The sequence below is a fragment of the Laetiporus sulphureus genome (genome assembly GCF_001632365.1).
Source record: "Laetiporus sulphureus 93-53 unplaced genomic scaffold LAESUscaffold_4, whole genome shotgun sequence".
Lineage (NCBI taxonomy): Eukaryota > Fungi > Basidiomycota > Agaricomycetes > Polyporales > Laetiporaceae > Laetiporus > Laetiporus sulphureus.
Window position 1 is genome coordinate 758,502 of NW_024468513.1, and position 13,188 is coordinate 771,689.

Below are 13,188 nucleotides of genomic sequence, written 5' to 3' on the forward strand. Positions count from 1 at the left end.
GGGCTGAGTCCTGACAAAAACGCGCGCACAGCTTGTAATGTTTGACTATTATCTTGCCTGGATGAGAAATACTGGGCAAAATCATGCACGCAGCAGTAGTGCGTAATGCAAGGTGATGGAGAGGACAACGATGGCGAGACTCAGATTTAGCGCCGGCCAGATAATCTCGCCTAAGCGGCGAGCGCCCATGGGCGGCAAGTTAGACTTTTCAAATAGAGGTTATGCAGCACCTTCTCCTCGCTCGCTGACGAAAGTGACTGCGACGTACGAAACTCGCGATATAGCGCTAATGAGCCGGAAACATGTCTACAACTCTAAACAACACCGCACGGCAGCAGGTCGGAACCGCACACTATTTGACGCTGTTCCTGATAATTCCCCAACTTGAAAGCTGAGTATCAACGCATGATCATTCAGGTTGGTACTGCGAAGTTAGTCGCAATGAGAGGCCGCTCTGTGGAGAAAGGGTTATGAGTAACGAAGTTATATGACGGGACTCACACATACCTTCGAATAGATGGTGTCAATGACATGCATAGCGTTGATCGAATCCTCTGCTGTCCTCCAGGCTTGAGGAGAGCGCCCACGTACTGTGTCGACGAATGCCTCTAGTTGATACCGATACCTGATTACCACGCGTGAGCTCATGCGGGCACTGGCACAAGCGTGCACTTACGCGGACCACCATTCCTCTCCCTTCCCTTCTTTAGGCTTGTACGCCTTCTCCACCCGGGATTTGCCATTCTTCGGGATGACAGTGATGGAATGAAACAGATGCGGCAATGGGTAGTTCCACAGTTCGATAGCACCGTTCTCGCATTCGACTCTCAATGTGAGTTTGACAAACTGCGGGAAAAGCTTGAATGGACCCCAGCCTTCCGGCGAAAAGTCGACGATGATCGTCGCAGGTAAGGAGTCGCCAAAGAGCAGTTGTGCCTCCATCCTCTTGTCGACATTCTCAGACATGCAGGTTGCCTCGGCGGACTGCACCGTAGGCTTAGACGACGCGAGATACATCATGGAATTGATCGGATATGCTGTCAAGATCCCCTTGTCAGTGGAAACCAACGAGAAGGATTCTAGACATACGGCCCATGTCCATAAGTACGCCACCGCCAAGTTTGTAGTCAAATCGAATATCATCCTTCTTGAACAGCACATTACCCCAGAGACCGAAATGGGAATACATCTTCACGATCTCTCCGAGAGAACCTTCGTCGATTATCTCTTTTACTCGCTGAAGCGCTGGATGGAATCTAATGGGACGGTTGAGGCAACGTCTGCATACTGGTGTCACATGATGTACCGAGGTTGCCAAGCTTCCAACAGCACAAGATTCTTCTCCTCAGCTAAGGCAAACACCTTTCGTGTTTCAGTCTCGTTGCTAGCGATGGGTTTGTCGCAAAGCACGTGTTTGCCAGCTGCTATCGCCTTCATCGTCCATTCGTAATGCAAGGAATTTGGAAGCTGAAATATACGAGGAGGTCAAGTACCGGTCCGCAGCCAGAACGTGTAGAAGCTTACGCCGATATATACAGCATCGATTTCTGCGTCATCTAATAATTCTTTTGAAGAATGCCGACGTTAGCACTCATTCCGCTACCTCAGATGCGGAAGCAACGTCACCTTGGTACCCGTTCGGTCCACCGTATACCTTCGGAATGTTCCAAGTGCGGCTGTATTCCAGAGCGCGCTCCTTGCTTCGAGCCGCGACGGCCAAGACGACTGCATCTTCGTGGCATCTTGCCGGCCTTATAATCTGATGGGGAGCAATCTGCGAGGCGCCTATGACACCAAAACGCAGGGGGTTGGCAGACTTCTCCACCACGGGTGGGTTGGTAGTCTAGGCATTCATAAGTCCCGGTACCTGTAGAACAGCAGAACCCCCCTACCTTGAGTAAACGACGGATGAGAGAGTACATGATGTATCAATGCCGATCAGTGCAGCCAACAATGGCGGCGGCTGCACAGGCCTTTTATTTGCGAAATTGATGAAAGCACGCGTGCCGAAAGCAACCGTCAGCTGGCCTGCCTTCCTTCCATGGCCAACAGCCGAAGCGCTTGGCAGTCGGAGTGTACTGAGCGCACAGCTGCAGGGAATTCCCAGTGTCCCCAATGGCAAAAGACGGGCAGCCTTCTGTCCAAAGCGCGACATTGCTCCATTCGTTCCGTTCTAGACGGATCTGAAGCCTCCGCCCATGTTGCTTGTGACCCTCCAATGATGAACTACTGACATTGATCGAACAGAGCGTTTACCGTTATGTCAACCATGTACAACTACGGTCTACACATCGTCATGAGAAACGGAAACGTTCTCGACATGCAGCTGGACCGCATTACTCAGAACAAACAACACAGAGATGGCAGTCCGCTCTCACCAAGAATACTGCAGAGTTCATGTGCAGGCTTCCTGACCATTGACAAACGATCGCCCACAACGCGATTCTCGCCTTCATAACACTGCAGCACGGGACACGAAAGCAGGTCTTCGGACTGTGATTGATTGTTTCCTCGTTCCCACACAACGATGCCTCGCAACGCCATGTCCTACTTGCCAAGACCAGGGTTAGCGGACAGATAAGAGCATCTGACGACTATTCGCACGCAAGAGGTCAGCTGCGCAATTGAAAGCTCCAGTCTACCCGTCTGCGGTGTGCGCATCATTGCTCGAAAGAGCCTGAATTCAATACATCAGGAGAACATATCAGCTATCCCAAGGATACTCGTCTGATGGGCGGCCTGCCGACTCGCACTGTGCTAATACTTTAGTTGACGTGGTCCTCTCAGCGAAAGGTCAGTAACAGCATAATAGTTGTATGAACAATAGCGATCGTCCAGCTATAAGCAAGGGGGAACGGCCGATGAACATCAAGTAACAGCATAATAGTTGTATGAACGATAGCGATCGTCCAGCTATAAGCAAGGGGGAACGGCCTCTGAACGTTACATCTGAACATCTGCGCAGCCACAGTCCGAAGAAGCGGCCCGATCCCGGCAGCTGCCGGTCCCTCTACCGTGTGCTTAAAACTGTGGTCTGCTCACATTTTTATGTGGATGTTCTAGACCTAGATTTTGCATTCCCCTCTTGCAAAGTGTATGTCCAGTAACCAGGTACTGTCATCGCGATGATTGATCGTGACGCACGTTGATCACGGAGCTAGTCAGTGAGCACTGAGAATGGTTGCGACTGCAGTGCCTCCACGGTCCACTTTCAAGCTGCCAAGCCAAGTTGGGATGACCTGCCAGGCTTCGCTTTACACATATCGGATAATCACGTCTTTCTGCCGGCCACTTTGTCCAGCTCGACAGTCCACCGAAGTCCTCAGGAAGCACCTTCCAACACATGCTCGCCCTCTGCTGCTTGAATGCATAGTGCTAGCAGAACTTGAGATCGCGAACGTAGTACGTCGTTCCCATGTGCATCTCGGTTCCGTCAGTGAGCTCATGCCTCACCTGCCCAGCCATGCTCTCGACCAGACATGTGCGCGGTCATGGTCCCAAAGCAACAGTCGGATGACCTCGTCGTGTTATCATCGTCGGACCATGCTGCGTGGTGTGGACAGCATCGCTACTGCCACATTACATCGCGTTCTCTGTCTGATGAATGCGATGTTCCTGTCTTTGATGAGTTCATGACACATGTGAGGACTCCTGTGATGAGCACCATATGCTTGTTGATGCGGTTGGCATGAGAAGCATGTGCTCGTGTGTAAAAGCGGCCGATGAGGGACTAGGATGTGACAAATCAATCCGCCCTTTGTTCTGTCTTTATGATTGAGGCTGCCTCAGCGAGCAGGATGCTTTCTGTAAGCATCCTTTTAGGCACCTTCGCTGCGTTTCATGGAGTGGTTGAGGCTGCGGATGTGTTCGCGCATTTCATGGTAGGCGTTCGTCGTGTTGATCGCGGACCGTGTGCTCATCACCAATTGCAGGTGCAAAATTCATACTCTTACAATGCCTCCGATTGGGAGAATGATATTACAACAGCTGCCAACATCGGAATCGATGGCTTTGGTAAATTCATTGTGCTGTCTTCGTGAGCTAGCACCGGACTCATCGATGCCCAGCTCTCAATATCGCCGAGTATGACTACGAGGTCGATCGCCTAGTCGATGCTTACAGTGTGGCTGAAGCGCAAGGCTTCAAGCTGTTCTTCTCCTTCGACATGTCCTATTCCTGGTCCAGCGATGATATGGTAGCCCTCGTCACCAACTATTCCTCCAGCTCTGCGACGTACACATATAACGGTGACGTCCTAGTCTCGACCTATTCCGGCGAAAGCTACGGCGAGAGTTTCTGGGAGGACTTCAAGACCACCCTGGCGAATGACGGCGTTACAACCTGCTTTGCTCCTGCATTCACGACCTATCGTGATCCAGACGATGCAGATGACCTTGTGAATACGTTCGCATCGATTGATGGATTCTTCAACTGGTGGTCTTGGTATGGTCGGCCGTCTGACCACCAGCAGGGATATCCAGGCTGATTTATTTTGCTTCTTCCAGGCCTGATGATGTGGATGCGAATCTCACCACAGCGACAGACCTCGCCTATCAAGCCGTCATCAAGGATGATCGCACGGGCCCCTACATCATGTGTAAATTGTTCAGCTGATAGATCACTGCCCTTGCTGACACATTGTAGCCGTCTCACCGTGGCAGTTCAAGAATCTCGGCACTTCCGATACGGACTGGGTCGAGCTCAGCGACACTCTCTGGTACCACCGCTGGCTGCAGGCAATCCAAGACGTACAGCCTGATATCGTTGAGATCATCAGGTGCGCAGAAGGACTATATTTCGCAATACCCTCATTTCGTCACGACCTTTGTTCGCTAAGGGCTTGATTTCCAGCTGGAACGATTACGCCGAATCTCATTACATTGGAGATATCAACCCCAATGTCGACTTGGGCGACGACGCTCCTTACTATGTGCGTGACATCATCTATAATGATCATCTAAGCATGCGCTGACTCCGGAGCTGACTAGGTCGATGGGTTTGTTCACGGATACTGGAGGAACGTTGCTGAACACTTCATCAGCTGGTACAAGACCGCCACCGAGCCCACCGTGACGGTCTGTGCCTTCCTTCTTTCGTCAGAGGCTGGCGTGCTGACCGCACCGACAGGACGATCAAGTGATCTTTTGGTACCGCGCACACCCCAAGAACATCACATGCAGTATCGGCACGATACCTCGCAATTGGGAGTACCCGGTCGATGCGGTCTTTGCGCTGGCCCTTCTGAGCGAGGCGGCAACGATACAGCTCGATATCGGCTCCAACGAGGCGCAGTGGGATGCCCCTGCCGGCGCCAGCATTGGGAAGGTCAACTTTCCGACGGAGGACTCCCAGATTCCGTACATCCAGATCATCCGAGACGGCACTACGACCAAGGATGGATACGGGAGTGAATATGTCACGCAGACCGACTGCCACTACTACAACTTCAACCCGTGGGTTGGAATCATTGAGTGAAGGGTTCGGATGCTCTGTTTTGCAGCGCCGCAAGCAGCTGAGAACGATGTCCGATTTTTGGTGTCATGTTCTGTCGCACTTGGAACAGCATGGTTTTTTTTGCTCGGATTATAACATTCATCAGAATCTGTTCACCTTGTGAATCTCGGCGGGCGTGGAACGTAACAAGACTGCGGCGGTATTTAACCAGTCCTTCAAACTGGAACATTGCAGTCTGGCTATTCTATCGTATGAAAATCATAAATTGCTCTCTCTACGCGTACATAGCATGCGCACGTTCTACTCGAGTAGGACAGTACGCAGCGTGCAAATGACAAAGAGTAGGAACAGATTTTAGTTTGGGTCGACGAACATCGACGCCACAGCGATCTAGATCTTGCCCAGATGAACGTCATCCGAGTCTATGGTGTGTCCTGGCATATACGGCCCCTACTACCGATGGCGCATCTACTGTGCACGACTCCTCGTAATCGTCAAGCTAGGATCTGACAGTAAATATTCTGGTGCTCATTGAGACCGTTTGTGAGCAAAAAACTCCATATTATCACGATCTGCCGCTTGACCAGTTGTTTCTCGGACCCATCCCACGTCTAGCTTCAGTCCTCCCGATGTGCGAGCCATCGACAATTGACAACACCGACGCTGAAACGCCGGATCCGCCTACTCCAATAAGAAGTCACAATGAAGGCGAGCTTCTTCCAGAAGAGCACTTCTGGAGGGATCACTACCAGTGGCTTGAGGAATGTGGCTATAGGCTCCGCCCACGTTATAAACCAGGTTGGATCCCATCGTGGAAGAGCAGCCATAAAGAGTACTGGCGATGCGAGGATGGGCATGCCATCATGGTACGTTTGCAATGTCTTTGACTTCGGGACGTAGGTAGATCGGCGCCAACAGGTGCCTCACATCCTGGACGCCACGCGAGTCTCAAGCGGGGAGATGGTCGTTCTCAAACGCATTCTCATTTCGGAGCACCCACACGAAATTGAGATCAACCAATACTTCTCGGCCGAGCCACTGGCGTCAGATCCGCGAAACCACTGCGCGCCCTTGTATGAAGTCCTACAGGTAACCGATCAGGAAGGCATGATGATCCTCGTCACGCCTCTTCTGCGAAGGTACGACAGCCCTCTCCTTGACACCGTAGGAGAGGCTGTAGAGTTCTTCCGGCAGATCTTCGAGGTATCTGCTCTCTGGTCTGCTCAATTGTGATCTTGGCGCTAAATTGGCTCTGCTTAGGGCTTGCAGTTCATGCATCAACATCACGTCGCACATCGGTTAGTCGGTCCTTTGCTTGCACCGAGTGGTTGATGTGTATACCGCGCAGGGACTGCATGAACCAGAATATCATGATGGATCCGCACCCCCTGTTCCCGGACATGTACCATCCGCGCGTCATCGATTGGTCGCGCGATCTCGATCATCCCGCGCGACATTACTCTCGTACCGCGCGGCCGACGAGGTACTACTTCATCGACTTCGGACTCTCTCGTAAGTACAGACCGGACGATGGCCCTCCTCGCGAGCCTCCAATTCACGGCGGAGACAAATCGGTGCCCGAATTCAAGGAGTCGAACGAACCATGCGATCCGTTCCCGACTGATGTGTATTACATCGGAAATATGATTCGGGAGGACTTCCTACAGGTTAGTTTAATGGCGACTGACTGTCATTCATTGCTCAACCTCTTGGTAGAGATCGCATGGCGTCGAGGTTATGCAAGCTCTCGTCGACGAGATGGTCCAGGATGACCCCGTGAAACGACCCAACATGGACGAGGTCGTGGCTCGCTTTGATGCCATTCGTACTTCGCTCAGTTCAAGCAAGCTGCGCTCTCGCCTGGTGTACAGGGACGAAAGCAAGGTGAAACGGGTCTTTAAAGGCGTTAAACATGCTCTCGGGACTGTCGGCTCCATTGCGTCGCCTCGGTCCCCAGTACATACTCCGTAGCGCCTCGAGATATCGGGGCAGGGCCAGCATTCGCTCGCGCAATGCGTCCTCTTCCTATGTCTCTCAAGTGCAATCCTTATAATGTCAGCGTTTAACCCTACGTTCATGATACTCTACATTCATATATTCACCGGCCTAATTCTCGACTCGGCTACACCGTGCATATGTCTGGGGCCAATGTCAGAACCATCACGCGGAGAAATATCTTCACAGGCTCCCGTACCGTTGAACACTGCATAGGAACGGACGCTGTCAGCGTGTAGCGCGACCACCAGAACGCCTATTAGAGTCAATGAGGCTTGCTGAGGTGGTCTCCACTTGAAACGCTAGTTGAAATTTCGATTTTTCATCGAGTGAGACCGCAAGGTTGTCAGGTAAAGTATACGGTTACTGCGTCGGTATATCGCCATCTCGTGCCTGACGAGGCGCACAGCGGAATCTAGTCATGACTTCGTTCGAAATCATCAAAACTGAGTCAGACAAGGCACGTTTGGAAGATGGATCGACTTCTCGGTGGTCAGTCATAGGGCCTCTGGATCATCAAGCGTAACGTAGGTTTTCAGCGTTCAAGTAACGACGGAATTGTAGTGACCTGACATTCCAGCTGCTCGAATGCCAGCGCGGCTATGAGCATTTCATCGAGGATCGCAGGTCATTGCCAGCGGCTATAGATGTGACGATGGAAAATGGCTGTCTATACAGTGAGCAGACGCTCCCATCATGTTCCCCAGAACAACCTACCATTTGCTCCCAAATGATGAGTTAATGAAAGGCCCACGATGTCGGCAACCCGGGCGGTTCACTCTAGGAATTTACGCACAGTGCACTGGTGAGGTATTGTCTGCGGGAGACCCAGGTTAGACTGCCTTCTGCCGCCTGCGTTTCACCTGCAGCTCGGAATCAATGAAATACACTGAGGTGGGACTGCCTCTGAACTTACCTTTCTCGCCACTTGTAGTCACGTTTAGATCACCATCAGCAGCGTCTTGAGTCGCTATGCCATCTTCGAACAGCATGGTAGTCGGCGAGAGGTTTGAGTTGAGGCAGTGTAGCTCTACTAGTGAGAGAATGAAAATGACAAAAGCCGACAATATGGAGGACCACCTACTTCCGCTGTTCTCGCAATCACCAGACTACTCGCCATGTCTACTGTCCATTGTGAGGTTGTCAGTTTGTTCAGCTGACAAGATTGTATGTATGTGATGTCTGATCGCATGTGATGTGTCGCAACCGGGGCTTAGAGAGCGAACCACAACCGCCAGCTTGCCGAGAGTGATGCGATTTGGGTACTGGATAGTATTCTTCGTTTCATTCGCCAGACGAGTGAGACCGAGATAAGAACAATCAACACACACAGCCTCGAGTGATGCACACACTTACTGTTCATGCCTCCGACTTGTTCTAGATGGGGTTTCGTTTAAGGTTTTCTCACAATTCTCCAGCAGTAAGCGCATCCATTATAGTCTTCGCTTGGCACAGAACATCCTTCACCTAGTTAACGTTGTCCCGAGCATCTTGTCAGACGTCAGCTTGGTACTTCTTGCGACGCTGGCGAAGATTGCAACAGTGTTCACAACAATAGCCCACTTGTCTACAAGATAGCAATGCGAGTATGTGAATCTCGCAATTGATGGCCATTTTTGATATACATTTGTGTCAGGAAATAATGTTCCTCGGCATCCTACGAAGCGATTTCTGCTACATCAGCCTCTATTTATGAGAAACAAGGAAAACTGCACACCGAACAACGATCCGACCATCGTGACCTGTACCTGCAATCCGCCGACACATTGGAGTCGGTCAACATGAACATTGGCAGTTCGTGCTCAGCGTGCTGCCTGCTGAAACAATTTTGCTGACCAGCCTCTGTCGCATTGCCTGGCGGCAGTAATGTTCTGCCCGCTGAGCGTGATAGCACCACAGTCCTCCATCGGACTTGTAGCGAATTTCTTGGACTATATGCGCTGATCAAAAGCCTCTAAGCTGGCTGTAATTTCGGGAGAGGTAGCAGGACTAGAAACCGTCTAGATTCAACGACACCATAGCATATAACAAAGCAGACCAAGCCATCATAGATACCTCCTAATTTCTAGACATGAAGCAGGCCGATGTGCTTTAACCCGATTGATCATCAACCTCGCCTTATTTTCTTCAGAAAGGAGCTTAGCAGAAGCAAAAGTAGCAGCTGTAGACATAAATCTTCAACGAGAATGCATGCCGCTGCATTTCGACAGTCAAACACACGATGTGCAAGAGCCAGATTTACAATAAGCACTCTATGAACCAGTAGACTCACGGTACACAAACAATTAGCATTTTGAGGTATTTGGCGCCACTATGCCAGTGTATCGCTAGTACGTGTTCTATGTGAGGCAAAGCAGGTATACTGGGACTTGAACGGAGCCGGGGACGTATGCAATGCATTGGTTGCTATACGTAAGGAGACCTTGTTTCGTGTTGCATATGGCGACGGAGGAAAAGTTCGCATAGCAACGCCCGCAAGCGACAAGCAAGAACTTAAACCGTATTAAGCGCCGGACCATGGGTTGAGAATTGCTCGGTTTATTTAAAGCTATTGTGACCGTGATGGCTTTCAGGGCAGCGTGACGTGTGACTGCATTTCGCATGTCACACCAGTCTTTTGGCAGTCACAACTCACTAGTCACTGAAACTTGTGCAAGTGACTCTTCCGCGCAGCCCCGTCCACCACTGTGTAGTACGAGCGAAGGGCTCCCTCCACTCTAGGAGAATCTCGGTAATCAGCTTGCATGTGCTCGTCTTCCCCGCCAGTGGGTCATTCATCATTGGCGCTCTGGTAATGGTTCTTGGCCATGTCTGCTTCCGTCAGATTGAGTCTACACCGGAAGAAATATTACAGACAATAAATCTCGAATGCTGGGCATGGACATCAGTTGACATTGTCGCCCTTTTGATGCAGGATTGCGGCCGCCAGCGGAATGGGCTTGTAGTCTGCTCACAATTTGGAATTATCGCGAAGACATTCAGGCTATCTGGCTGTGTGGTGAGCTGTAATGAAGGCGCTCATCAGTCAGGCCAATCGCTAATTCGCTTACACGGATCGGGTCTTCCTTGAGATTTAGTCAACATCTTCACTAATATCGGCTGTGGCAGAGTTTGCCGCCGAGCGTATCGTACATCCGAGTCGGCATAGCCCCTTTGTTCCATGACTGGCCATCTCTCAGGCTCTCGCTGGCCGAGGTGAGCCACCGTTATTAAAGCCTTTCACATGCTGCGGTAACTGCACGTCATCTTATCATCTTGAGGTATTCTCAAGCGAATGTCAATATGTCATTCTCACAGGCTAGCATCTCTGCCCATTGTTCTCTGTCTCTTCTCTCTCTCAGGCTTGGCCAACACTGTTGACCGATTGCTTTGGCATGACACGACTTGCGCGTAATCATTCGGAAGAAGTGTACCGTTCGTCGCCGTCCGCTAACCCAGCTGAGCTTCTCCTTCAGCATGGAAGCTCCTCACGAGAGGACACATCGCCACTTACTGCACACACGCACGACCACACATTGGCCATGCCTTGGCTTTTCTGCCGCCAGAAATCGCTCCAAGAATTCGCACTATCTGCCCCGCGGCACGAGCTCATAGTGTAGAGTCCTATGTTCAGAGTTGTCTGAAATTAATACGCGCTGCGATGCCAATCGCTCATCGCATGTTGGATCTGCCTCGCAATGGGATTCCATGTGCAGTATATGCAAATTGCTACTCGTACCGCACAGCGATTCTAAACTCAATGTGGTAACCGCGTGAAAAGCTGGAGCTGGAGTCCAACGACTTTGGAAGCTGAGCAATCAGCCCGTAGCGCCTCACGACGTGTCTCCTTCTGTCGAAAACATACACAATATGTCTCCAGGCACAATTCACTGAGCAATACATTGCCTGCAGTCCACATATTAGCCCAGAAAAGGAAAACAACAACTGGCTCGTCGCAGTCCATTACAGCTTCTGCTACGTCACTCAATCGCCCCACCAATACGGCTCGTCAGGCGCCCTCAGAAGAACTTTTGGTGACATCCTTTTGTTCTGTAGAGGCATGAGGTGCTTGGAGCGATAAAGGCGAGAAACTATCGTGTTGTACTTACCGCCTTGGGCACTGTCAGGAGGCACCTCGACATTGCCGGATTGCTCTTGATCTACGTGATGTTATCAGAACTCGGAACACGGCTATGCGGAGTCGCGTCAGACTCACTGCTCTGGACAACGATTCCTACAACGGTGAGGCTTCCGTCATGGTTTGAAGTGCCATCAGAATCGGTAACGTCGACTTCGTCTGCTAGTTGCAGATTAGTTGTAATGACCCCGCTGGCGGAGAGTGTGTCCCATTTGCACCTACCTGCTGTTTGTCCCTCGGCTGCTTCCTCAGCTACGACGGCAAGTGTGGTATCGCCAGCGGCGGCTGTAGACGCGTCCATAGCCTCCAACTCACGAAGAACAGTGAGTGGAATATCGGAGGGGTCTGATTCGACGGCCACAGGTACGCCGTCATGGGAAGTAATGGTGATCAGAGAGTAATTCGATGACGTCCGATGGAGCTCTGGGTTTTATGAGCTTTTCACATCTCAAGATACCAGAGTGACACTTACGAAGACTGCCGTTGCCCATGCGCTTATTTCTTGCGATATCCGATGTGCTCTGATGTGCACCGGTCAACGACTTCTTGAACACGAGCGAGCTGAGATTTACCTTGACCCTACCGCACAGTTCCACGCAGTTAGAGCGGAGAGTACGGGTTTGGAAAATGATCGTGAGCTTGGCCACCGCGTTATAAAAATGTGTTCTAGCACAATACTTCTGTAAATGACCAACAGAAGCGGTGAGCCTGCAAAAAAAAAAGTCGGTCAGAACACATCATCACAGTGAGTTGCGCTGCATACGTCTCGTGCCTATATCTGAGCTGGCGGACGAGCCTGTCGGAAATATCTATGTCGCTCTCCTTCAATAAGGCATCCAATATATTCATGGCCTCGTGAAGAATTTCACGACATTCGTTGAGGCGGGGGTTCGAGGCTTCTGTCACAGCAATTGCAGTAGCGCCAGCAGTAGTAGACAGTATTGTACATGTTCCGGCAGCGACGGTAAAAAAGACACTAGTAGCCGTGAGAGCCATGTCCAGATTTGAAGATGCGAGTATGCAGGCGAGGAGGATTGTGGGAGATGCTGTAGAGGTTGTGGTACTTATATACATTCTGGGATGCAGGGCCTTGTGAGCGTTCAATGTACTAGGCGCTCGTGCTTTCTACGTCCATCAGACGGCAATCGCAGAAGGTGTAGCTGCGAACGGAAAGGCGTTAGGTAACAGTATCTACCACTTTGGCAAGTCTTCTGTGGTGGGTTGCCATCGATGGCACGTTGCTGCAGTGAGGGCGAGGCCGTTAATCCGGAGATGACTTGTTGGCAATCTCGTTTACGGCGCAAGCAACACGATGCTTCCTCTGCAAGAATGGCGCCAGTGGGCCGGACAGAATACAAGCCCCCGCGCATCATCGCTCAGCGAGGAGACAATTGAAGTTGAAAAGCTGGGATGGCTGTGAGACTTGCTACCAGGTACGCGAGCCGATATCTGGCGTGAATATCTCGGGCTCCTGGTAGAGGAAGGAAAAGTTGAAGTTTGTGACAGAGTGACACAATATTTGACACCGGGGCCAATTTGATCGTACGGTGCACCCACAGAGACAAATAATTTGCAAATAATACTTCGACCCCACCCATCACGGCAGAGCACGTGCTTGACTT

At 51.1% G+C, this 13,188-nt stretch overlaps 5 protein-coding genes across 5 annotated transcripts; 3 read left to right on the plus strand and 2 right to left on the minus strand.

Moving 5' to 3' along the window:
* Positions 1-409: 409 nt before the first annotated feature.
* On the minus strand, positions 410-1,922 carry LAESUDRAFT_755516 (NAD(P)-binding protein; the record flags this gene model as incomplete). Its single annotated transcript, XM_040912033.1, has 8 exons — positions 410-454; positions 508-625; positions 677-1,037; positions 1,090-1,256; positions 1,307-1,467; positions 1,525-1,565; positions 1,627-1,843; positions 1,893-1,922. The coding sequence occupies 8 exons, from the start codon at positions 1,920-1,922 to the stop codon at positions 410-412; spliced, it is 1,140 nt and encodes a 379-aa protein (XP_040768603.1).
* A 1,875-nt stretch (positions 1,923-3,797) lies between these two features.
* LAESUDRAFT_643479 (glycoside hydrolase family 71 protein) lies at positions 3,798-5,475 on the plus strand (the record flags this gene model as incomplete). The annotated part of the gene is made up of 8 exons (XM_040903791.1): positions 3,798-3,881; positions 3,933-4,014; positions 4,068-4,443; positions 4,506-4,597; positions 4,645-4,777; positions 4,852-4,930; positions 4,989-5,075; positions 5,128-5,475. 8 exons carry the CDS (start codon positions 3,798-3,800, stop codon positions 5,473-5,475), a joined length of 1,281 nt encoding a protein of 426 aa, XP_040768604.1.
* A 432-nt stretch (positions 5,476-5,907) lies between these two features.
* On the plus strand, positions 5,908-7,708 carry LAESUDRAFT_721252 (uncharacterized protein). Its single transcript, XM_040907982.1, has 6 exons — positions 5,908-5,997; positions 6,070-6,320; positions 6,373-6,657; positions 6,715-6,752; positions 6,803-7,121; positions 7,171-7,708. The coding sequence occupies exons 2-6, from the start codon at positions 6,084-6,086 to the stop codon at positions 7,423-7,425; spliced, it is 1,134 nt and encodes a 377-aa protein (XP_040768605.1). The 5' UTR covers positions 5,908-5,997; positions 6,070-6,083; the 3' UTR covers positions 7,426-7,708.
* Positions 7,709-10,773: 3,065 nt separating this feature from the next.
* LAESUDRAFT_721255 (uncharacterized protein) lies at positions 10,774-11,121 on the plus strand. The gene has a single exon (XM_040907983.1). It carries the CDS (start codon positions 10,824-10,826, stop codon positions 11,046-11,048), a length of 225 nt encoding a protein of 74 aa, XP_040768606.1. The 5' UTR covers positions 10,774-10,823; the 3' UTR covers positions 11,049-11,121.
* Positions 11,122-11,437: 316 nt separating this feature from the next.
* LAESUDRAFT_755519 (uncharacterized protein) lies at positions 11,438-12,562 on the minus strand (the record flags this gene model as incomplete). The annotated part of the gene is made up of 7 exons (XM_040912034.1): positions 11,438-11,478; positions 11,538-11,588; positions 11,645-11,725; positions 11,789-11,989; positions 12,039-12,087; positions 12,139-12,274; positions 12,330-12,562. 7 exons carry the CDS (start codon positions 12,560-12,562, stop codon positions 11,438-11,440), a joined length of 792 nt encoding a protein of 263 aa, XP_040768607.1.
* Between the last annotated feature and the right edge of the window lie 626 nt (positions 12,563-13,188).